Source organism: Halichoerus grypus, chromosome 8 (genome assembly GCF_964656455.1).
Source record: "Halichoerus grypus chromosome 8, mHalGry1.hap1.1, whole genome shotgun sequence".
NCBI lineage: Eukaryota > Metazoa > Chordata > Mammalia > Carnivora > Phocidae > Halichoerus > Halichoerus grypus.
In genome coordinates, this window is record NC_135719.1 from 77,341,741 (window position 1) to 77,368,265 (window position 26,525).

The window sequence follows — 26,525 nt, forward strand, 5'->3', positions numbered from 1 at the left end:
CGTGGGAGGTGGTGAGAGTGATCATGATGAATAATGGTAGGTGGTGGCAGGTGGCTATGGTGGATGATGGTGGGATGGTAATAGTGGGTAGTGGTTGGTGATGATATTGTTTGGGGGATATGATGGTTGAGTAGTGGTCATAGCAGGTTTTGGGGGTGATTGAAGTGGGTGGTGGTTAGTGAGAGGTGCAGTGATGGTTGTACGTAGTGATGAGTGACAATGGGCTGGTCATAGTGGGTGTTGGTGAGATGTGATGGTTGTGGGGTAGATTGTCATAGTGGGGTGTGGGGGTGACTGTGGTGGGTGGTGGTGAGTGATGATGGAGTTGGTGAGGATGGTGGTGGTGATGATAGCAGCTAACCCTTATTGAGCACTTACCATGTGCCAGGAACTGTTCAAAGCACTTTTGGACGTATTAACTCACATAATACAAAAATCCAATGAGAGAGGTACAGTTATCTTCTTCATCTTACAGAGAAAGAGACCCAGTTGCTTAGAGGGGTTAAGTACCTTGCCCAGAATCACACAGCTAGTAGGATGTAAAGCCAGGATTTGAACTGGAGCAGTTTGGCCCCAGAGGCCAAACATTACTCACACCATTGGACAGTATTGTCTTGGTAGTACAGTCTTTCTAATGAATGGACAAAGAGAAAAAGCATTTTCTCCTTTGAGCTGTTCAAAAATTGCAGCATTATTTAATTACTGTTTGGTATTAATTTTTTTTTAATTTTTAAAAGCCAAATCAAAAGCTCTTCTATATCAAAATAATAAAATTGGAAAATTCTTTCTAACATTATTTTACTAGTCTCTCTTAATGTTTGTATTAAATCTTCTTAAACAAGATTTGTCTTGAAAAGAAACTTCTTAAAGCATATAATTTGCTCCACTTTTTTTTATTAGCTTGCTCAGAAGCCTTGGGTTGTGTTTTACTCTGGGAGTAATGAAGCTGAGAAGCTTCTATTTACCCAGCAGTTGTAAACTTTATAACCAGTCTAGACACAGATGTGTCTGGGTGTCTGACTAATCCCTTCCTAATGTAGATTCCAAGGAGGAAAATTACTTACCAATCCACAAGGAAAAGGGAAAAGTTATTCTGTGATTCCTTTGAGTCCTTGGAGTATTTTAGTGATATCTTTCCCAGGCTATAAACTTAGTTGTGAGGGACACAATATTCCTAGCTTTGATGAATCTGTTTTCCTAGGCAGATTTGTCATCAATGACCATACCTTGGGTATCCATTAGGTGACATGGGAAGTGTATATGACAGCCCGTGAGATGTGAGAAGAGACATGCTCTAAAAACCCTGAAGGCATAAGTCAAAGCCAGAAACAGAGGAAACCTAAGTGGAATTATGAGAAATGTACATGGAATAATTACTAAAAACACTGTAACTGACTACACCTATCTACATAGTGACATGTGTGACTAGTGACATGCCAAAAATGACAGTGCTTGTTGGAATCTGGTAGAGTGAATCTAGGAATACCTGGGGGGAAAGGCAAGTGTTGAATAACACATCTTGAAGAAACGAAGGGACATAGTTTAACAGAGTAGCGTGGTCAGAGCCTACTGATTGGCCCTTGATCTAGGAGACATGACTCTTTTAAGATATATCAATTTTATCTCAGTAAAGCTGGAAAAAAAATTTTAGGGTCAAAGGCACAAAATAGCTTTGGTACCTTTGAAGGGCACAGTAGATACAGATGCTTAAAAGAATCAGCCGGGTCATTTCCATCCATGTATTTATGTTATCAGAGTCAGAAAGGATGTAATAACCACTCTTAAGTGTGATTGGTACTGAAGACTAGGGATGGTTAGGATTAAAATGTGTGAGACATTGTTCTTATTCTCACATTTACAATATAGTTGGAAAGATTCAGCAAACTTTTGAAAAATTGACCAACAGTAAAAGATTTAAATAACAGTTTAAGACAATTATAAACAACATCACAGTGTTGTACTCAGGAGACACTTCAGGCTATCGTGGTGAGAGAAGATAGAATATGAGGTGCAATTGAGATATGACTAGTGGGGGTTGGGTACTTAATGTCTGAGTTACAACATCTCACCAATTACAAGGCTTGGGAAATATCTTCTACGCCACCTTCCTCATTCTCCCAATGGACCTTCTTGAATCCCTGTGCCTGAGAAGGAGAAGGAAATTGGTCATCGGGGTCAAGATGGGCTTATAGTGACAAAGACAAGGAAATGTGACTCCATCTGTGAAAACTCAAAATGAAACTATAAAAACCCAGAGATAGTCAAAACAACACAAGTAATAGAAAATCGTTGAACACTGCATCAAAAACTAATGATGTACTATATGCTGGCTAACTGAACATAATAAAAAAAAATTACTCAAAATAAATAAGCCAATCACAAATGAATACCCAGAACACCAAAATGAGGAGATCTGGCTGGGGTGAAAAGCTGTGTGGCCTTGTTCTTTTCATGCTAAGTAAATTATTCAGCATTTCTCCTCCACTGCTGCCTGTGGGATTCCAGCAGTGCTGATGGCTGAGCATTTTGGCATGAGCCCAAATGTGCTGAATCCATATGTACATGGGCTCTTCATCAATCATTTTATTGATAACAATGGCAAATGAAGCCTGGTACCTACATAATATTGTGGATTTTAACTGAAATAGTAAAGCAGGGCAAAAGCTGCTTCATCAACATTATTCCCCCAAAGTGACAGTGTTATGATCCTGATACTCACCACAAACTGATTTTCATCAAGTCAGTGAGAATGTCCCTATTTAACAGGTGAGTTCTCTTCTATTAGAGCACACCTCAACTCTGACTCCAGGTTTCAGGCTCACTCAAGTTTTATTTAACACATTTCATGAAAAAGCGATATGGATCCAAACTCTAGATACATGGGCAACATTTTAGCATGATTCTGGAATTAAATACTAGCCTCCAGAATTTCTGGACTACTATACCAGTCCATCCTGCAAGATTTTCATTCAATCCCTTAGCTTTAAATTCCACATGTTTGCTAATGATCCCCCAAATACACATTTCCATCCTTTTTCTCTTCCCTGAGCCCCAGACTTGTGTAACCTGCTGCCTACTTGATATTTCTACTTGAATGTTGGATAGGCATTTCAAATTTTGTAGATCTTAAGGCTTAATTTGTATATCTGTTCCAGACTTGTTCTCTTAGCTTCCCCATGTCCCTAGCTAGCACTACTAACTGCAGATACTCAAAAATCTTAGGTGGCATCCTCCATTCAGACTTTTTCCTTATCCCCACATTCAATCCACTTAAAATTCTGTAGGCTCAGTGTCTAAAATTTACCTGGAATCCATCAACTTGGATTTCTCTCCATCTCCACTGGCCACATCCTACTCCAAACCATCATTATCTTCCACCTAGACCACTGGGGCTGCATAGGAACTATTTCCCTGTTTCTACTCTCAGCCTGTGTTAATTGACCTCTGCTGCATAACAAAAAGCATTATAGTCTCAATGGCATAGAATAATAAGCATTTATTTCTTGCTCACATATCTGTAAGGTATTTGGGAAGCTCTGCTGCAGGTAAATAGACCTTTCCACTCATCTCATTCTGGGGTCCAGGCTTGCCTGTCTTCTACACTGCTTGTCCACTGGGCCAAAGAATCAGTGACTAACGAGTAATGTGAGCTTAATGAATGGTTGAGTTAATGACCAAATGGGGAAACAGTTCCTCATTTGCTCTCTGTGCTGCCATAGTAGTTTACTGACCTATGCCCAGCTCCTTCCTCCATAGGTTAGAAAGCCCTAAGGAAGAGATCATAAGTCTCCACCACTTGGAACGACTTGGTTCATGCAAGTTGCCAACCACCATATCAAAGTTGGCACTTACCAGAAAAAGATACTGGATCCTGGCCATCACCCCTGCATTATACTTCTGTAAATTTGGATACTCTGTATGCCTTTATGCTAGGCCTCCAGTGCTCCTTCTTACTGCACTAGGACTTGATTGGGGATTATGTTCTTTTCCTTAAGACTAATTGAAATCTGAGAAAATGGACAGTCCAGGCTCTTGTAAACAAAGACTGATAGTTGATCTGGTAATGCGGTAATGGATAGTCACCCTCAACTTTCCATCCTGTCATTTCAAATCTCTGCCTTGAGTCTCAATGGAGTCTATTCATTTATTCAAAAAAACTTTTTGAATGCCTGTGATGTGTCAGATGGTAACAAGATGCTTGAGCATATAGGATTAGATAATGTGGACATAGGCCCTGTTCTTATTAAATAGACAGTCTGGTGAGAAGAACAGACACAGATACAAACAATTCATTCATTGTACTTGTTTTCAAAGATTAAAGGAAGAGTACAGGGTGTTTGAGAAGACCATATCCTCTAGGGCTTCCAAGGATGAAGTGGAGCTACCTAGGTCAAGGGTTTATGTGAAGGTAATGGGAAGGAAGAAATCATTCCAGGCAAAGGAACTTGAAACAAGGACTGTAGTTAGAATATTGAGAGTAAGAAAATTGATGGGCTGAAAGTAAAATCATTGCATCATGACTAACTGTCCCTGTAGTGAGAATGACTGCTTCAGGTTAAAACAGGGAGAATCATTGCCATTTCCATCCAACGTACCAGGAATGTTGAAAGAAGATAGTAATGTGAAGACAGTGTTGAGAGCCTTTGAAGAAAGGCACCGAGAATACTCACACTCTTATTAAGCTCATTATTCATTTTGGAACTCAAGCAAAAACATTGTTGTAAGCCCTGGGGCAAAACTAGTTTACCTCAGATCTCTTTCTCCCTTGAAAAATGCCCTCAAGGTCAGTATTCAGCTTCCCCATAGTGGATTTGTTTGGCAGTCCATCTTGCCGAGCTACAGGTAATTAGGAAGAGAATGTTCTCTCTCTCCCCTAATTATGCTGTCTTCTCTACTTCTCTACCTTGTGCAGCCTTTGGAAAATTCTCTTCCTTGGCACTCTCTCCATTTAGCAGCAATGGTTGCACTCCAGGTCCTTCCTCTTGCAGGGTTCACTCTGCATCCCCCACAGATGTCCACAGTTCAGTAATCAAAGGATGGCTTCCTGGGTCAGTTGTAGCAGCTCACCCAATTAACTTAGATCTGAAGACCTGAGATTCAGGTAAAATTAGGTTAATTTGGCAAATGAATTTCAATATCAAACTAAGTATAGAACTCAGTTTTTCAAATTCTTTTGCACATTATGATCTGTGTCCCATCAAACTCCATGATACTGATCACTGTGGGAAGAGGTAGGTTGATGGCAGCATACTGGTGAAGACCATGGCTGACCCACAAAGTGTTTCCATCCTGAGAACTGAAAGAATCACAGTATGATATTTAAATAAGCTTGAATAACAGGTTTGGGGGTTTTTGTCCATTTTTGACACTTAAAATTTCCAAGTTTTAGCTTCATTATTATAATGAAAAATGACAACTGGGAGCGTGGATGTAAGTTTTAGAGGCCAACATTTGAAAGTAATGAACTGTGAGTTATAGCCATAAGTAAGATTATTTACTCTCAAATATGTTGATTCTCCTGGCGCTTTTCTTTAAGTGTCCCTCCTGTGATTAAATTAAGTCAAGTATAAATGCTAGGTTTGACTAGTGGTTGACTAATATAGGAAAGCATGGCCCTAGGGCTTAGCGTCATCGTTTTATCTTCCACAAATTGTAGAACATTACTCAACCTCTCCTTGGTTTCTCTCCTTCATTGATTCTTTCCACCACATCATCACTGTGATTATTTTACCCTTTTTGCGTCTCCTGAGAATTTTCTTCACATGGATTCTGGTTTAATAAAAATAAATTCTGTTTTATATATTAGATGAAACTTGGAGAAGAGCTTCTTTATAAAAATTTTAGTCTTTTAAAGGATTGAGCTATAAGACAGTGAATGCATGTCAATGGGCTGTTTAAATTCAGTTGAATGAAAACTTTTCTGAATCTACTTACACAGTTCTAAAACTTACATGGTATATATTTATAATCTTGAATTTTACTTGCAATGCAGACAGTTGGGTGATAGAAAAGGATGTCAGCAGGCCAAGCTCAAGGCCAGGACTACAGCTGTGATGTAGGGTAGGCTCTCCAGAGCTGTGAGTCGCATTGAGTATGTTCAAGTATGAGTTCATGTGAGAGCTGAGTGTAAGCTGATTTCAAGCACTGGGGCTGCAGGCTCAGCCCCTCTGATTCTCTGGACATGACAGGAGAAATTTCTTCATATGGGAGTAAACTAATAGACTCACTCTAAAAAGCTAGAAGATGCATGAGTACCTCAATAGGGCAAACAAGACCCAGGGAGACGGTGCAGCATGCATGCTTACAGAGTGATTTGCTGAAAAGCTGGAAGAGAAGCCAGGGTTTCTGGGTTCCCATTCTAATGCTCTACTCACACCACTTCTAAGTTGATTCGTAAAAGTTTTCATGAAACAGAGCTTAACTCCTGTGATAGTTTTAAAATGCGTCTATAAATTCTTCAGTAGCATCTCCCTCCAAAAGATAGATTTGTCTCCCTTGGAGTGTGAGCTGGACTCAGTGAGTCACTTCTAATGAATAGGATATGGCAGAATTGACAGTATGCAACAAGGTTGTAAAAGGCATCGCAGCTTCTACCTTATTCTCTCGGATCATTTGCTCTGTGGGAAGCCAGCTGGCATGTGGTGAGAACACTCAGGCAGCCCCATGGAGAGGTCACATGGTGAGGAACTGAAGCCTCCTGCCAACAGCTGTGTGTGTGTGTGTGTGTGGTGTGTGTGTGTGTGTGTGTGTGTGTGTGTACGTACGTGCGCAAATGCGCACGGAAGCCAATACTCCATGGCCAGTCAAGCCTTCGTAAGACTGCGGTGCTGGCCGACATTTTGACAGCATCCTCATGGGAGATCCCATGCTTAGTCACTCCCAAATTCCTGACCTACAGAAACTATGAGATAATAAATGGCTATTGTGTTAGCCTACTAAGATGTGAAGTCATTTTAGGCAAGAATGAATAATTAATACAGCAGTGCATCAAGATGCAACCTCTGTTAGAGAGCTCAATCCTCCAAGGATATCTGACGATCTTGTAGAAAAAATTTTCGTCAGCCTTCATCTGATACACAACATCAAAAAAGTCTTTTCTCAGAGTCTTAGCCCAGGGATAAATTCTCAACACAAATTAAGATTTCATCTGAGGCAGAAAATGTGTTTCATGAAGTTGTTTGAACAAGCTGTAGAACTGCTTTCAGTGACAAGAATTTTCTCTGAGAGCCACTGGCTCCCCCTGCCTAAGTGTTCCAGTTCCACCGCTTCATCACTGCTTTGGGAAATGAGCCCTGTCTTAGTTGTCCATGTTCTTCCAAAGAGAAAATACCAGCAGAATACAATTCTCCAACCTTCAGCTTCCCAGAGAGATAACTTAGGAATAACCAGGACAACTTTACCAAGTAGATTATCTGGATCAATAATGTCAGAAACGCCCTGATGTCCATCCACACAAACTTGGTTGTTCTGAGGTACGTGTTTAGACTCTGAGAATGCATTTGGGGGCTAACATGTTGTTTCCTTAGATCTTAATTGAGGCACATCAGCTTGAGTTACCATTTTACCTCTTCTCAGGGAAGGAAGGAGATAGGTTTTCACAGCCTCTCGTGAAGTTAACAAAGATGTCAAGTTCTTTTTTTTTTTTTTTTAAAGATTTTATTTATTTATTTGACAGAGACAGTGAGAGAGGGAACACAAGCAGGGGGAGTGGGAGAGGGAGAAGCAGGCTTCCCGTGGAGCAGGGAGCCCAATGCAGGGCTCGATCCCAAGACCCTGGGATCATGACCTGAGCCGAAGGCAGATGCTTAACGACTGAGCCACCCAGGCGCCCCAGATGTCAAGTTCTTTGTCCTCTAAGTCACTTGTGACTGAATCAGTAATCTGGGGAAGACTCAGTAGTGCATTTTTTGCTTTCTGAGGATCTAAATGTAGTGAAATAATCACAGCACAAAATCCTGAACTTAAAAGTAAGATTCTGTTTTATAATGGTTAATCTTAATACTTCAAAAACAGATCTGGACCTAATTTATCAAAGCTCACCTTTCTCTCTACCAGTTTTACCTCCTAATTTTACAAATGAGTGACAAGCTCAAGCCAGTACTGTTCTCCCAACCTTGTCAATTTAGAAATAAACCCTGGGGTTGTCCTTTCCAATAAAAAGGAAATAATGCCCCTTTTCCTTAGGCGAAAGTGTGGAAGAAAATGCTAGTGTCGTGGTCAAGCTGCTCATCAGACGCCCGGAGTGCTTCGGCCCAGCCCTGCGAGGTGAAGGAGGAAACGGTCTGTTGGCAGCCATGCAGGGCGCCATTAAGATCTCTGAGAACCCAGCCCTCGACCTCCCCTCTCAGGGATACAAGAGAGAAGTGTAAGTGAATGGAATTGCCTTGTGGCACTGATATAGTTGGTGAGCTCCCAAAGATGGTCAGTACCTGGATTATTAAGGAAATATCAATAACTTCCCCCCTGGTGGGGAAAGCACAGGTTCTTTATAGTTGTAGTTAAAATATTTTAAATCACTTTGTCAAGCACATTGCTGTCCTGACTCTCCCAGTAAACCTAGTGGTCAGGATCACCTTCACCCTTTTGCATTTCTCCTATTCCACTCCTACACCAACGGGCAGATCGAGACGTCTGCAAGCTCTTTCAGCCACCACTACACCTCCCCATGGCATCACTACAGGAGGAAGCTGCCAAGGCTAAAGCCTGGACTGACCAAGGTTACGGCCACAGTCTCACTTCAGCCCATTCCCTTCGGAATTTAAACCTCAGTGCCTCCTCTCTTACCTCGCTTTTAAAAAGAGGTAGTACCCTCCACTTTCCCTTCTGAAAGTGTTTTGATTTGATTCCTTAGGTAACAAAGAAAGTGCAGGATGTGAAAAATTACAGCATCAATAATTCCAGTATTTAAAGGTTCAGGATGTAGTTGGTGTATCATGCCCAGCTCCCTTTCCTTTATCATAGCCTCTAGATTAGACCCCAGAATCTAGAGAATGGGTATGACCCAACGGGGGTAATTCTCTAGCCAGTTGGGGGGTTTTTTGGTTATTCATTCTGGTAGGTGATCTGGTAGAACTAGAAAGAACCCAAAATGTAATCTGCTGCACCTTACTCACGTTGCATGAAAAAACCGAGGCCGGGGTCATATAGCTTGTTAGCAACAGATCCAGGGCATGGACTTACCCCTCCTGACTCCATGTCCAGTATGCTTTCCATGTACATTCAAGAAGGGAAATGGAATGAATGGTTGGTAGGAGCTTTGGGGATTACTGTGCCACTCCATGGGTATGTATGGTCTGCAAGATCAGCTCATGGCAGTACTTAGGCCTTAAAGTTCAGGGGATCATAGGAATTCCATGGACAAATATTTGGGTCCTTTGAGCTTACTGAGTAAAACCACCTCGTTGGGAGAGAAGGTGTCCCGGGGAAAGGATGTGTGATGCTCAGGATGAGCAGAGTGTTTCCAGGTCAAGCAGCTCATGTCTAACAACATGGCCACACCTGCCAGGCTTCCTCACACCTCCCCCATGTTGGTTCTCTCTCCGCAGCTTGGAGGACAGTGAAGATGAAGAGATCGTGCACATGGGCAACGCAATTATGTCTTTTTATTCAGCTCTTATAGATCTCCTGGGCCGCTGTGCACCTGAAATGCACGTGAGTTCCCAGAGGGCAACTTTGAGGGGCTTGAGTGAAGAGCGCTGGAGAGTTCCTGAATGTAATTTCTTCTTCAGTCTCTGGCATTTGCTAACACCCCTTTCTCTCAGTTCCTTTCAGCTAACATCAAAAGTCGTTTCCATCTCTTGTAGCCGATTCTGCAGCCTTCTAAAGGAATGACTCCTGAGCAAATCCCTGTGTGTGATTTCTCTGTGGTGCTAGTTGGGCACATCCCCCACATATTCTGTTTCAGAAGCCCCTAAAAATTATGTTTCCATATCCTTCAATATGGTCAGAATGGGACCAACTTGATTCTTGACTGTGGCCATTGGGACACTCCACATGGAAAATCCTCTTTTTCCAATGCCCATGGTGTGAGACACCAGAAAGGCAGTCTCTTCCCATGGTTCACGTTTGATTATTTTCCAGAGATAAGCTCTGCGGGCATCTGGAAAAAGATGGTTCGATGTTTATGGGATGCCTTCTCAGGCCTCCAGTTTTAACCTAAAAAGTTGTGTTCTTCCTCTTCCCTTTTTCACCTATGCTCGGGGAAGAGAGAGAGTGACCTTATTTCACAAGGCCTCCCTTATACCCACAGGAATGAGAGGTGGCAGCTAGGGTGAGCGCATAGGCAGTTTTCCCCTGGGGCCTCCAAGAGCCATCTTCCAGCACACCATCCAGCTGACCAGGGCATATTCCATCCTGACCTCATAACAGTTCAGTTCTCAGCTGAGAGCCTGTGCCCAGAAGTGTACCTGCTGCCCCCATGTTCTAGAGGATGTGCACCTGCACAGGCTGGTTGGCCCTTCCTGGTTGAATGCGTCAGGTTATCCATCTCGGGATAACTCCACTGAGATGCTCACATCCTCCATGACATCCTCGAAATTCCACCCCCAGCTCAAGCATTAATCAGACTTTTAGGAAATGAAATTCATCAGTCATTTCTATATTTCACTGAATTCTAAAGTCGAGAATTGTGGCCACAGTGTCAACACCTCCGTCATGGCCATGGAGAGCTCCCGGGATTGCAGTGACTCTGAGAAACCCCAGCAGCCCCCTCATTTACTGCAGAGACTTGATCCCATAACTGCCTGACCATTGTAATCCCAGCAAAGGAATCAAGTGACCTCCTTGGTCAGGGTTATTCCCTCAGTAGCACCTCTTGTGGAAAATCGAGAGAAATCTCCCCTTTTGCCCCATGACCCTAAGCGTCTGTGGCAGTTAGGGAAGTATAGAAGCATACCCGGCCTTAAGAACAATGTCACTGCCGGTGGTTTGGACATGGGGTGGGGAAGCGGTATGGGAGCCACCTTAATCTCATTCTCCAACCCTGCGTTGCAGCTTATCCAGACAGGAAAGGGGGAAGCCATCCGGATCAGGTCAATTCTGCGCTCCCTCGTCCCCACAGAGGACCTGGTCGGGATCATCAGCATCCCCTTGAAGCTGCCCTCCCTGAACAAAGGTAAGAGAAGCAGCCGAAGGCTGAGTCCTGCCAGGCTCCCACTTGCAGGGCAGGCAGCACTGGGGAAGGTCTTGCTCTTTTTCTGGCAGTGAGGAGTTCTTTCCTCCTGGCTCCAGCTGGCTGCTCTCTCCTCTGCTTCCCTGTGTCCAAGGCCCCTACACCCTACACCCGGTGGATAGGGCCATTCTAGACCTCACAGTCCTCTGAACACTCTAACCCTCTGGAAGGAGGCTGATGGAATGGGACAAATGAAAGCTCTCACCTCAGTCCTCCTTCTCCTTTGCCTCAGTGTCCCCAGATTGTGCAGCCAGGTGGGGCAGCAGATGGATAGGGCCTGACTTAGGCTCCCTTCTGCCACAGTCCCATGGACCTCCTGGCCATGGATATAAAGATATCTACCCCCATCCCAGTGCTACTTGGATGATTGATTTGGCATCAATCAGTGTTAGCTTTGCAAAACTAAATCTTTTCCCAAAGCATTCCGTTTCTCCAGTTCCCTCCCCCTGCTATACAGGCAGGTTCTTCCTGGCAGGTGGAGGAATTGAAAAGACAACATGAGTCTGACTGTTATGGTGTTTCCCAAATTGGGTGTTCCAGGGAACGTTTTTGTAGAAAATACTAATTGATGTATGTGTTAAGAAGTTTGGAGTCAAGTAAGTTTGGGAAAGGCTTTGGAGTGTATCACATTTTTTCCAGCTTTATTGAGATACAACTGATATATAACATGTATGTTTAAGGTGTACAGTGTGATGATTTTATACATATGTGTGTGTGTGTGTGTATGTGTGTAGCAAATGTTTACCACAATAAATTTAGTTAACACATCCGTGACATTATGTAATTACCTTTTTTGTTGTTATATTGAGAACATTTCAGCTCTTTAACAGAAACTTTCAAGGATACAATACTGTTAACTGTGGTCACCATGCTGTACATTAGGTCCCCGGACTTACTCATCTTTTAATTGAAAGTTTGTACCCTTTGACCAGCATCTGCCCATTTCCCCCACCTCCCCCAACCCCTGGTAACCAGCAATCTACTCTGTATTTCTATAATTTCAGTGTTTTTAGATTATACATATGAGTGAGACCATACAGTATTTGTCTTCCTCTGACTTACTTCACCTAGCATAATGTTCTCAAGGTCCATCCATATTATTGCAAATGGCAAGATTTCCTTAGCTCTTATGGCTGAATAATATTCCTCTGTGTGTGTGTGTGTGTTCGTTCACATTTTCTTTATCCATTCATCCATCAACAGACACTCAGACTGTGTCCATGTCTTGGCTCTTGTGAATAATGTTGCAGTGAACATATGGGTGTGGGTATCTCTTTGAGGTAGTGATTTCGTTTCCTATGGGTGTATACCCAGAAGTGGAATTGCTGGATCATATGGCAGTTCTTAGTTTTTATTTTTTTGAGGAATCTTCATACTGTTTTCCATAGCACCTGCACCAATTTCTGTTCCTACCAACAGTGACAAGGGGTCCCTTTCCTCCACATCCTTGCCAGCATCTACTATTCCTTGTCTTTTTGATACTAGCCATTCTGACAGGTGTGAGGTGGTATCTCATTGTGGTTTTGATTTGTATTTCCCTGATGATGAGTGATGTTGAGCATCTTTTCATGTGTCTCTTGGCCATCTGGATGTCTTCTTTGGAAAAATGTCTATTTATGTCTTCTGCACATTTTTAATTGGATTATTTGGGGTCTTTTGCTTTTGAGTTGTATGAGTTCCTTATATATTTTGGACATTAACTCCTAGTCATATACATGGTTAGCAAATATTTTCTCCCATTCTGTAGGTTTGGGGATGACCTATTAGCTTCATGAACTTGGATGTTAAAGATCTCCTTAGTTTTGGGAAGTTCTCAACAATATTTAAATAAGTTTTCTACTTTTCCCTCTCCTCCTTTTGGGACTCCAATGATGTGTAGATTGTTTCTCTTAATGGTGTCCCATAAATCCCATAGGCTTTCTTCATTCCTTTTCATTCTTTTTTTCTTTTTGTTCCTCTTACTGGATAATGTCAAATGATCTTTTCTTGAGCTCACTGATCCTTCTGCTTGGTCCAGTGTGGTGTTGAAGTGCTCTGAACAATGAATTCTTTCATTCAGTCATTGTATTCTTTTTTTTTTTAATTTTTTTATTGTTATGTTAATCACCATACATTACATCATTAGCTTTAGATGTAGTGTTCCATGATTCATTGTTTGTGCATAACACCCAGTGCTCCATGCCGAACGTGCCCTCCTCAATACCCATCACCAGGCTAACCCATCCTCCCACCCGCCTCCCCTCTAGAACCCTCAGTTTGTTCTTCAGAGTCCATCATCTCTCATGGTTCGTCAGTCATTGCATTCTTCAGCTGCAAAATTTATATTTGTTTTTTTATGTTTTCTACTTCATTTTCTTCTTGTATTTTCCTGATTTCATTTAATTGCTTTCCTATGTTCTCTTGTAGCTCTCTGAGCATCTTGAGAATAATTATTTTGAATTCTTTGTCAGGTAATTCATGTATCTCCATTGCTTTGGAGTCAAATTACTAGAAGGTTTCTGTGTTCCTTTTGTGGTGTCCTGTTTCCCTTCTTTGTGGTACCTATAGCCTCACATAGATCCCTGCACACAGGAAGAAGCAGTCACCTCTTCCAGACTTAATGGACTGACTTTGATAAGGAAAGAACTGCACCTGTAGGTGAGGGCATGTTAGAGTGTGCTGTGACCCCAGGTCTAGTGGGACAGGGCACCAAGTACAGGGCTGGGTGTTAGCTTCGTGTCTGGGGGTGGGGGCGTGATGTCTTGGCAGCTCAGGCCACTGGGGTCCACCACATTGATAATTATGTGTCCTTGGCAAGTGCTGCTGGGAATCCTCGGGAGCTGCAAGGGCTGTTGGGGTCCTCAGCAATAAGTCCACATCTAACAACTAGGAATGAGGTCAGGCAGTGGTGGTAGCTGGAGCTGGGGGTGTGTACACATTCCGCCGCAGGGACCAGCTGCAGGTGCCTATGTAGTGGCGTAAGCCAATTGCAGACACACATGGAGTGGCAGGAGCCAGGGCCAGCAGCAGGGATCAGGGCAAACTATATGGGTTCACTAGCACCTGCATGGACCCTGGCTATTAGCATGCCTGCCTGTGGCTGCAGGGTCTCACAATGAGTGCACAGCAGTGGAAGCCAGTGACAAGACTCGGGCCAGTGGGATGCAAGTTCATAGTTGCAGGTGCTCGCTACAGAGGAGCCCAGCAGTGCAGGCCACTGCCCAGAGGCAAGGTCAGGGCTGGGCCCACAAGCAGCTGGGGGGCCCTGTATGTCAGCATGCACTCCCATGGCTGCAGGATCTCAGCCCGGGTGTGTGCATGGCAATAGAGGCCAGTGATGGAAGTCTTCCCAAGGGCACACCCAGTGCTGGGAAGCAGCTGCAAGAGTCTAGCTGACATCTTGAACTCACACAGCTGCAGAGCCCAGGACTACTTGCCAGTGCAGATCCTGGGTTCTGGCAGTGAGGGAGATGGGAGTGGGAAGAGACCCAGGTGGCTGGGCATCTGCACACACAAAACCTGGGAAATCTGCCAGGGTTTCACGGTGGCTATGCTGGATGTTGGGTTCTTCCATAGCGAGAGCTGGGGTCCTGTTCAGAGCAGGTCACTGAAAACACAGCGACTCCCACTGCATGGTTGATGTGGGTAGCCCCTGCCCTTCTTTCTTGTTCTGAGACATCTCTGCTTCACTGGTCTCTAGGAGGGGTGAACCTGAACGGCTGTCCTTTATGTAGTGCCCCGAAAGGCTGGAGGAGGTGATTGTTCACCTGGTTCTCCCTTCCCAGTACACCGAACTCTTTCTAGCTGAGGAGCTCCCACTTGGCTCTGAACAGTGCCAGCCTGGGATGAGGCCAGCGAAATGCATCTTTACCTTTTTGTGTATTCTTGGGGTTTTTGTTCTACTGTTTTGCTCAAGTTTCTCAAGTAGATTCCTGACCTCTCCCAGTGGTGTTTTTGTTCACGGATAGCTGTCTAATTGTTGATTTTTGTGGGAGACAAAGGCTGGGGTCTCCTACTCCTCCATCTTGGTGACATCAGTCTCAAAAATAACATGTTTATCATGAATTACATTAAGATTATAGAGCCTTTGAAAAAAGATATGATAAAATAAATGTTGAACTTAGTATTTCCCAAACTTTTTGAGCACAAAGCATCTTATAAAAATAATGCTTCTCAGGGGCACCTGGGTGGCTTAGTCATTTGGGTGTCCCAACTCTTGATCTCAGCTCAGGTCTTAATTTTAGGCTTGTTGAGTTCAAGCCCTGCATTGGAACCTCCTTAAAATAAATGAATAAATGAATAAAATTAAAAATTAAAAAAAAATAATGTTCCTCAGAACACAAGGTATGTGGGAGAGATGAATTCAGCCTCCACCGTTCAGATCCGGCTCCCCCTGGTGTCCAGGAGAGGCAAGCGGCTTCCTGTCAGGAAGGTCCCTTCCCTTCTTGCCCTGCCCTGATCCCTGGGCTGAATGAGGCTCCGGGCTGGATAGCACTAAACCTTTGGGGCTATCAGGCTAACTTCTGAAGTACCGTATGTAAATATGCTCTGCCTTAGCTTGATCCTTTAGGGGCTCTTTTTCCTCGTTTTTGATGTTAACATAACATTAGGAGGAAGACTGTTTTTCTTTTGTGTCCTCTTTCAAACTCCTGTCTTTATTCTCCAAGTCAAGCAGTTTTTATTTTCTTCATGGTATTCCTCACTTCATCTCTGAGCTTTTTTTTTTTTTTTTAAAGATTTTATTTATTTATTTGAGAGAGAGAGTGAGAGAGAGAAAGAGCACAAGAGCGGGGAGCGGGAGAGGGAGAAGCAGACTCCCTGCTGAGCAGGTAGCCCGACGTGGGACTCGATCCCGGGACTCCAGGATCATGACCTGAGCCGAAGGCAGTCGCTTAACCAACTGAGCCACCCAGGCGCCCTCTGAGCTTTTCTTATCAAAATAAGATTAGAATTACTGGATGATCTGTTCTCAATTTCACCTAAATCAGATAATAGTTTCCAAATACTAGGAGGATATTTCCTCAGTTTTGTGCTATTTATGATACGATGGCTACAGAAAAGACACACTCTTAAATTTAATCTACCTTACATTTTCTCCCTTCCTTTCTTGTGTCTTCGGTCAACAAAGCAAAAACTCAAGCCCCGATTCCTGACATTTGCCCATTTCTGAGGTGTAAGTCCTCTAACCATGTTCCAGTGCAAGCTATCAATATGTGTCACTGAGCCATGGAGTTGGAAAGAGAATACACGTGGCACACCATTGTATTGTATTTCCAACATGCAAATAAAATAAATGTAAATAACCTCAAGAGTATAGTTTATAGTGAGATCATTAGGAGGTGACGAGTTTTGAGTATTTGTCACCTTCCTAAATATAATTTACTTAATTGTAAATTTTAGTTTTTAATAATGAGTATGTCTAACAACTGGCTCAAAAAATTCCGGAAGTATAAACAACCAGCTTTCCCAAGTCAGTATCAGCTGACTTCAGCACAATATTGTATTCCTATTGCTTGTTAGGATAACAAAGCGTAGACAGACACGCTCTGTGTTGCCTTTGAGACTGTGGAGATAGAAAAGGGGACATGACGTTCTCTTTGGGTCTTTCAGATGGGTCCGTTAGCGAGCCAGATATGGCAGCCAACTTCTGCCCTGACCACAAGGCACCCATGGTGCTGTTCTTGGATCGTGTTTATGGCATTAAGGATCAAACTTTTCTGCTCCACTTGCTAGAGGTTGGATTTTTACCTGACTTAAGAGCCTCTGCCTCTCTAGATACGGTAAGTGGCTAAAATAAGAAAAAATATTTTTCCCATCATTGTACATTGGTGACATGGATTTCAAAGTGAATGTTTTCTATTTACTGATTACGTGTTAGCAGGCTGCTTTAAAGGGTGAGAAAACAGAGGCACCAAGAAATGGAAGATCCTAATTTGTTGTGCCAGAGACTTAAATGTAGGTAAACTTAACCTCAAATATTCGATCCAGGTTCCTCTGTTGCAAGTTCCTTGGCACTATCTGTTGTGGGGGCACATCCTGTGCATTGTAAGATATTTAGCACCATCCCTGGCCTCTACCCACGAGATATCAGTAGTACCACCTATAAAACCAATTCTAGATATCATCAAATGTCCTCTTGGGGACAGTGTCTTCCTCAGTTGAGAACCAGGGCTTATTGCTTATGAAAAAGTCTGGTTGGCAGAATTATAGGCTGGAAATACTCTTCTCACTCTCCTTCCTTAAGTTTCATGCACTGCCCATCAGGAAAGATAGTCTCCAAGTCAAGCAATTATGGGGTATTGGGCATGACAAGATCAAGACCAGAGGTCAAGGGCAAACCCAAGTTCGAAAGTCAAGGGTAAAGAATCCAACATCAATAGACATCGAGACCGGAGGCCCCAGGAGTTATAAAGTGTAGATGCATAATGCCCCAAGTCAGGAACAGTACACCAGGAGTCCTGGGCCCAAGGAGAAAAGAATAATAATTCAATCAGCATAAGTCTAAAAACATCTTGCCAGTGTAGGTTACTTTTAAAGAGCCAGAAGAAACATGTCTTCTTAATCAGTCATAAAGTCTCTCAAGGCTCCGCCTAGTGTCCAACAGAGACAGAAGTCTGAGCTCTGTAATGGGTGGTCTGCCAGCCTGTACCTTAATTGGCATGGATTCGATTTGAATGGGTTACTCACAAATGTATGGGATCACCCAGCAATGGGAAAGCAATCCAAGCCCCAGTCTGAATGGGAGCTCCATTCCTATCTGTGGCATGGGGATAAGAAATGGTACATCCATGAAAGTGTTAGGGGCATATGGTCCTTTTGGATAATTAAAACAATGGTTCCACAGCTACTTTTGTTTTGAGTTTTTCTATAAATTCCTTGATTTAAAAAAGTAATTGTTTTAACTTGTGAGACATTCTCAAGGTTCCTGATCAGATCATTTGATTTTTTTGTAGATCAAATAAATGGCAAATGCTGTTCTACCATTTGGTGTTCAAATCACATGCTTGTCTAAGTACCATCTGCAGCACAAGAAGTTAAACATTCAGTTCCTTAGTACATGCATTCTCTTTTGAAAACTTTTAAGCCACTGGAATCAAAACTCTGTCCTTCCCCATTGTGACAACTCTGTCAAAATGATAAATGTGAAAGATTTGCTATTTCTTTTCAGTCTGATTAGTGAATCTTTTCTCAAAGACAAACTTTTGAAAATTAATAGGAATACCCGGAAATGTGTACAGTTCAAAACAGTTTATCACGTCGTAAGTTATAGAAAATGTGTTACAGATCTAACGGCTGTGATAATCACAGGATATAATGAGAAGATTTCATCTTTGTGGATCTCAAGGTTTCTTTTGAAGTTCTTCAGTTTTCCAAGATGGTAGCTAAGAATGCTTTGACAAAGTGTCACTAAGTGGGCATTCCTTGTGTCTAGCCTGTCTAAATGAATGAGAAAGAACACTGTGAGTGATAATGACAACAGAATTTTAGAGCAGGTCCTAAGTTTCTATTCCGTGTGCCCTTTTCCCATGCAAAGTTAGGTTCCCTTTAGTGACTTCCACCCCATGCCATTTATTAGATCGTGAATGGCTCACAATGCTTATAATTTAAGTGATGGGGGTCAGAGCTCCACTTTCTGTCTATAAAATGTCACAAAACCAGTAGTTTGATGGCTTGCTTGTCCAATAGCCACTTACTAATCTCAAAATCACAAGAGATAACTTGTGAGTCTCCATAAGGTGAGAAAAGAGAGCTCAAGCAGAAGAATAATATAGTAGCTTGTTAGCTGGCCTTTGCAAACACGAAGAACGTTGGGTTAGACCAATCATCAGCTGATGTTAATAGGTTTTAGAATCTCTCTTTGAGGGAAACAGATGGTTGTGGATCATTTGGAATGAGTTAGGGCCAGCCGGCCTTTGCGTTCCTTCGGTTTTTTTTTTCTTTTAACCTGACTTTGTATTTTCTCACTGAAAATGCAGAAGAGAAGTGGGTCTGCTGACAAGGCAGAAAGTTGTTCACTCTGTTGCTGTGAGACACTGTTGCGTGTAAGCTTTCCCACCTGCTAGACAGGAGCTCCGTCCTCGGGGTAAGCTTTGCTCTGTCTTTCCCGGGGAGATTAACCAGAGTCCCAATCCCCTTTCCTAGGTTTCCCTGAGCACCACAGAGGTAGCACTTGCCCTAAATAGGTATTTATGTTCTGCCGTGCTCCCGCTCCTCACAAGATGCGCCCCTCTCTTTGCCGGAACAGAACACTACACGTCTCTGATCGATTCTACACTACAGACAATATACAGGCTTTCCAAGGGACGGTCCCTCACCAAAGCTCAGAGGGACACCATAGAAGAATGTTTGCTTGCCATTTGCAAGTAAGTACCCCTGCCCGTGTTTTTCACCTGCGAATATGCTTCCCTGTCAGCTGCCTTTAATTGTGTAATTGAAAAACTCCAGTGACTCCAGTCTGAGGAAGCTTCCAGGCCTTAGCCATACACCCACCCTTTCTCAGTCATCTCCTCGTAGGATATGCTCGGTCCCCTTGCCACAAGCTTTCTGATCACCTCTTCCTTGAGTTCATCTCTCACTGTGAAGAAATGGGGACACAGGGGCGCCTGGGTGGCTCAGTCGTTCAGCGTCTGCCTTCGGCTCAGGTCATGATCCCAGAGTCCTGGGATCGAGCCCCACATCGGGCTCCCTGCTCCATGGGGAGCCTGCTTCTCCCTCTCCGACTCCCCCTGCTTGTGTTCCCTCTCTCGCTGTGTCTCTCTCTGTCAAATAAATAAAAATCTTTAAAAAAAAAAAAAAGAAAAAGAAATGGGGGACACAGCTCAGGCTCTTGCCCTGAGGGTTCGTGGACCAGAAGATGAGACTGTCTTTCAGGCAAGTATTCAGTGTTCAGATTAAGAACTAATGTTTTGGTTCCTAAGATAGAGCTCTTTGATAATTTGATAAATTGTTCTCTAATTAGTTACTGCATTTGCCTGTTAAAAGTTTTTTTGAGGAGAAAGCCTTAACTTAAAGATATTCCAGTAGTGAGGATTTCAGGATAGTGGCTCAGAGGGCCTTAAGTTCCCTTCTGATCACACCAGTAGGTGGCCTCAGATTCCACCTATGCACTGGTCAGCCCCAGCTTCATCCTTTGGACAGTTGGCCTTAGAGATGGCTGTAAAATCAACTGCACCTTCTTTCTATTACATTCTTTGTACGTAATCAATGACTATATTTTGAGTGTGCATAGGCCCTACAACATCTTGTCACCTGGTGATGAGACTTTACCTTAGGTATCTCAATTCATTAGCCACACATGCCTCTTCCTATATTTTAACTATACAGTTGACCCTTGAATAACACAGATTTGAACTGTGCGGGTCCACTTGTACATGGATTTTTTTCAATAAATACAATACTATAAATGTATTTTCTCTTCCTTATGATTTTTGTTAATATCTTCTCTAGCTTCCTTTATTGTAAGAACACAGTATGATACGTGTAACACAAAATATGTGTTAATCAGTTAATTGTTTGTTATTGGTGAGGCTTCCCATCACCAGTGGGCTATTAGTAAAGTTTTGGAGGGAGTCAAAAGTCATACGTGGATTTTCTTTAAAGATTTATTTATTTATTAGAGAGAGAGAGAGAGTTGGGGGGGGGCAAAGGGAGAGAGAGAATCACAAGCAGACTCCCACTGAGTCCAACAGGGGGCTCGATCTCACGACCCTGAGATCATGACCTGAGCCGAAATCAGGAGTTGGACCCCTAACTGCCATGATATTCAAGGGTCAACTGTACTCACTTTTTAAAGTGTGTTATCATTGACTGTGATTTACCCAAGATCTTATTTTAGGAGCTAAGTGTTTGGCGGCTTAGCGCTGGTGTATGGTTATGGACGAGTGTTTCTTTTTTCATTCTTTCTTCCTTCCTTTATTATATTCTTTCTTACTTTTTTAATTCGATCTCTCTTTTTATTCCATACCGCAGTCACTTGAGGCCTTCCATGTTACAGCAACTCTTGCGACGTCTGGTTTTTGACGTGCCCCAGCTCAACGAATACTGCAAAATGCCTCTTAAGGTGAACCTCTTCACTGTTATAGAAATAGCGTCCACGGCACGGAGACTTGCCTTGCAAAACGTGAGGTCTTCACAGTTGGGGGAGCAAAATAAACATTAAATGGGTTTTACTTTTTTAAGCTGAGGACTAAGAAGGTACAACCCACCCTATCAAACCCCTTCTTGAGCATCTAGGTTGTAGGGAGTAGATCATTAACTGCCCCAATTTTCTTTAATTGATTTCCACTGACTACATGTGATTTAGCAGAAGTTAATGAGGGGGACTTGGATTTTGCGCTTTCCTGCCTTAATTAGGTTTTCAGAATGTTTTCAATCTCAAAGAGCTTTGAAGGCCTTGCAATTATTCATTCAAGTATAGAACCTAAACTCTCCTTTTTCTGTTCCATACTGTCTTGTGCCTTCCTTTTTCCTCTGTAACAGACCCTCTTTTTTGTTTGTTTTTTACTCTTATCTCTGTTTTCTTTTATTGGTGGAAAGCACAGCTACAGAGCTATCTGTTGTCTCCTTGATGATTTTCTCATAAATTACAAAAGTTTTATCACTAACACAGGGAGAAGCATCTGGGCCTGGGTGGGAGAGCACCACAGTCAACTGCCCACCCAGGAGAAGAGCGTTTTTTATCTTTTACCTAAGAGCTACCTGCCATATTTGTATATTCATTGTGTCAGCCTTGGCCAGCGACACCTGAAATTTCTGCCTGGTGATTTAACAGAACTTTCCCTTCTTCTCAGAAATAGTCTAAGCAAGGATTTTAAGATGCGCTTTACTGGGATAAACAGAATTCCCAGAATCCTTTAGTTCAATCCTCTGTCTCCATGCCCAGCAGAAAACAGCTTGTATATTGTCAGAGATTCCACTGCCCTCCAAGGGCTTGTTCTCTTGACTCTTAATCCCAATAAATATTTTAGCCGAAAACCATGGTTTTCACAGTTCAGCTTGGCATTGCTTCATCGGCAGCCCCGTACAGTCAGCTGGATTCTCACTCCTGAGGGAGCAGCATCAACGGCACTCAGTGAGCTCACTTTTACGTCTTAGAGCAGCAGGATTTTTCTTAGAGGATGTGGATCCCACCTGCGGGATGGGAACATTGGCGCTGTACTTCTGCCCTCTGCTGGCCACATGTGGAACTGTGGTAACGTGGCCGGGCCATCAGAAGGCTCAAGAGAAAGGCAAGGAAAGCCATGGGCAGAAATCAATGTAGAGAAAATCACCACATGCTCCCCATCATCCCCATGTCAGCATCACAGAATCTTCTAGATTTATAAACAAATGTCTCAGAAGGAATTCTTTCCACCTTCAAGTGCCTGGAAGGTTACACAGCAAGTACTTTCAGAGGGTAGCACTTTCTCATTGGAAGTAGAAACAGTTCCTCTCCATTTCCCAACTGCTAGGGGCACATTAGGAGGCACAAGAATTAATCGGGCAGATTCAGCTCAGGCTAGAACTCATCACGCAGGAAAGCGGACCATTCCCAGTGGTGTGCAGGGACCTCTCTGTAGCTCACCCAGCTGTTTCATCTGTTGGCTTCACTCTCACGTGGGCTGCTTACTGTTCTGTTCTCCCCTGCACGGTGTGGACGCCTGTGGATCTTCTCTGCCCCACTCGCTGGTGCAATCCTGTTCCAACCTCCCAGCTTCTGACGAATCACTATGAACAGTGCTGGAAGTATTACTGCCTGCCTTCAGGATGGGGGAGCTATGGGCTAGCTGTGGAAGAAGAATTGCACCTGACAGAGAAGCTCTTCTGGGGGATTTTTGACTCCCTCTCCCACAAGGTAATGGTAGCACTTCCCGAACAAAGAGGGAGGACCATGATGACCAGTGAATAATCAACGCCTATGAATAACAATAGCTAACATTATTAGCCTTTGCTACCTGCTAGGGACAGTGCCAATTACTTCACAAGCATATTACACCATCCTTACCCCCGATGCTCTGAAACAGGAACTGTGCTAATCTACATTTCGCAGGTGAGGAAAAGTCTCAGAACAGTTGAATAACTTGCCAGACTTGCAAAGCTAATACATGGGAGAAGGACTTCCAGAGTAAATTAGAAAAATATGTCCCTGGTTCAGTCTTGATGACTTACCTGTGCCCCCATTCCTCTCCTCCTGACCTTGTGTGGGCCCTGTTAGCCAGCCTTTACCAAGTTCAGATGGAGAGGAGAAACCCCAACAGCCACTGTGAGGTTGAGATGTGGGATTTTCAGAAGACCGCATGCCCTTCTGGGGAAGGTTCTTTGCAGCCACTCGTTTGAGGAGGAAGTTGAGTAAAAACTGAGGGTCTCTGAATCCCAAACCTCTGTACAGTCTGAGTGAAGGACAGTTCAAACTCTCACACTTGCCTCCACTCCTTAACCCAGGTTATTTAGATTGCTGAGGTCGTCAACTTTAAAGGTAGAAAAGGAGTAGGTCTGGTCTTCTTACCGAAGTCTGAAGCATGTATACAGCTGCAATTGGTGTTCACCTGCACTTAAATTTTCTTGATTGCCATGTTCCTTTGCTCTAGTATGAGTAGATCAAAAGCTGCTCCTAACCCCATGTTATTTGACTGAAATTTCTTCCGGGCCCCATTCAAGAGAGAGTGGATGTGATATTGAGCCATCTGCTGATGATACCAACATAAGACCCATATCAGCTAGTGAAGGGACTGGCAGAGCTGTTGCTGCCCAATCCGGTCACAGGTTGGGTCAGTTTCTATAACCATCTATGGGGGACAAGTTTATAGACCACTGTAACCCTTAGATATTCTTGCAATTAACTATTTGGGAGAGAATGATTTAAACTTTGATTTAAGGTTTTTCAACTTAAAGCAAATGGTGGCTTCAGGCTTCACAGGTTGTCGTTTCATCCTCCAAGGATCATTCAGTTTCCACCAGAAAGTATCCAAGAATTTACATGTTTGCCATTTTGGTTAACCTGGACAAGTGCAAGCATGTTATGTTTTTCAGCTAATTGTTGAATGGTTCTGCATGGGTAGCCCTGGTTCTCATCTCTGTACTAACATGGCCTTTGTCTTTCTTCACAGAAGTATGACCCAGACCTTTTCCGAATGGCCCTTCCTTGTCTCAGTGCTATAGCGGGGGCCCTGCCACCGGATTATTTAGATACCAGAATCTCAGCCACATTGGAGAAACAGATCTCAGTGGATGCGGATGGCAACTTTGACCCCAAACCCATCAACACCATGAAGTGAGTCCAGAATCTTCTCTAAGCTGGTCCTATATTTTGCCCAGTGGCCTGTGTTTTTCTTTCAGAAGGTGACAAGAAATGTAAACTTTCCTTCCTTCCCTCCTGCCAACACTGCTGATCATTTCCCTTGATGCTACAAGTCACATCAGGGACTGCATTTTGTCCTCAACTCTTGAAGGTTTCATCCATCCATATCTGATTATATACTGTATTATTATATTCTGGGCTTTCTTTTGGGGGGGTGGTTTATTTATTATAAGAGATGAATGCTCTCCACAAATGTCGCCTGAGGCATTCCAAGAACTGCCCTGACAAATGATGCAATTAATTTATTAATGAGTTTTTTGACAAAATATTCATTCTTTGTGAATTAGGCCTCTATAGTTCTAATAGCATCATACATCAAAACAACTCCATAAATAACACTCAGCTGAACTCCAGTAAGACCTCAGGGTGTGATGACAGAACAACATGGGGTCCTTAGTTGAAAGAGTGGACGCACTCTTTGCCATGCTGGAATTTTGCTGGAATTTTGAAATAAACTTATAATAGTGTCTTTTCCTCTCTCCTTCTGGTTCTCCAGCATTCCTCCCTGGTGATGACTAGGCCACAGATAAAATATTGGGCAACGTATGCTCAATTTTGTCTTGTGACAGTTCTTTCCTAGTTACAATGTGTTGTGGGTCATACAGTCTTCATCTCCAGGTGCATTTTTTTTAAAGATTTTATTTATTTTATTTATTTGAGAGAGATAGTGACAGAGATAGTGAGAGCGATCACAAGCGGGGAGGAGAGGGAGAAGCAGGCTCCCGCTGAGCAGGGAGCCCAATGCTGGGCTCGATCCCAGGACCCTGGCATCATGACCTAAGCTGAAGGCAGCCGCTCAACCGACTGAGCCACCCAGGCACCCCTCCGGGTGCATTTTAAATGAAGAACTCTAAAAATGCTTTAGATTGAGCAGGGAAAGCAAGACCTCCTGTATGAGCCCCTCGGACTTGTGTTTTGCATCAGTAGTTCTCCTATGAGAGGCATAGCCTGAGCCATTCTGAGGGGCTGTCCGCTTTGATAATGTATAAAGTTCATCTTTGGGAAAATTAAGTACACATTCCATCAGATGGAGCCTTGAGCTGAGCGGATGGCAGGAAACAGAATTGAACCTACTGTAAAGAAGAGATTAAGTGTATGGCAAACCACCAAGCTAGGGCCCAAGAGAAGCAGGTGTTGACTTTGGAGAACTTCACCCTGTGAAAATGTAAATGTGCAGATGGTGTTAGTAAGCTGGATGCCTTCATAAACACTTTGAGACGCTATATGCTAGCAATTGTTTGCTAATGATGTGTATGGTTCCATGTTATTTTGAGAGTTCTGATTTCTTCACATATACCTCTGGCATCATTATGGTTCTTTGAGTAATATGAGTAACCGAAGCTATAAGTTGAGCAAAAAAGCACCTTATTGCAAAGATACAGTGACTTATTATCAAAACCTAGTGAAAAGCTGACTAACCGGGCCTCAGGAAGGACAGGAATCAAGGCAGAGTGTGACCAAATGAAGAACCTTCAAGTAGGATCCCCATTGGATGAATCAGCTCAAAGAGTTTGATGCCTTAGTTTCAAACATCTCAAGATTCAGATTCCAGGGAGAGTGAGTCTGATTGGCCTAGTCGAATGCCCATTCTTGGTGACTGTTCACATAAGACTCCGTGCAATGCAAGACTTGTTCCTCAAGGGAAAATGGAAGTGCTTTTACCACCTGAGGGGACAGAAGCTGATGCCTGCCCTCCTAACCACATTCTAATATTTAAACATGAGTCACTGCATCCAGAAAGGTAGACGACCACCACTATTTTGTAACATTTGCTCCTCTATCTACCCATTTCTGGCCTTCCCAGATTGGAGTGGTGGGGTTACAGGCCGTGTCTTTGGATAAAGGGATTCTCCCCGTCTCACCCGGACAGGTCTGGCCCTGGAGCCAGGGTGGGTCTTCGGGGGCCAAGGGCACCTGGAGCGGCCGGAGGGAGGTCACCTGTGCAGCCGAGGCTCCTGCAGTGATGTCCTCTGATGAGACAGGGTGTGTGTTTGTGACCCAGCATGGACACGCCATCCTTCCACACAGAAGTTCACTGTC

The 26,525-nt window shown here is 43.3% G+C and overlaps 1 protein-coding gene across 1 annotated transcript in view; it reads left to right on the forward strand.

Annotated features, from left to right (window-relative positions):
* Positions 1-26,525, forward strand: part of RYR3 (ryanodine receptor 3) — a 503,714-nt gene that overhangs the window by 376,843 nt on the left and 100,346 nt on the right. Inside the window, 8 exon segments of the mRNA XM_078053421.1 lie at positions 8,185-8,365; positions 9,546-9,651; positions 10,993-11,113; positions 16,760-16,929; positions 19,292-19,512; positions 21,119-21,209; positions 22,842-22,982; positions 24,235-24,398. Of these exon segments, the coding sequence (XP_077909547.1) occupies positions 8,185-8,365; positions 9,546-9,651; positions 10,993-11,113; positions 16,760-16,929; positions 19,292-19,512; positions 21,119-21,209; positions 22,842-22,982; positions 24,235-24,398 (1,195 nt within the window).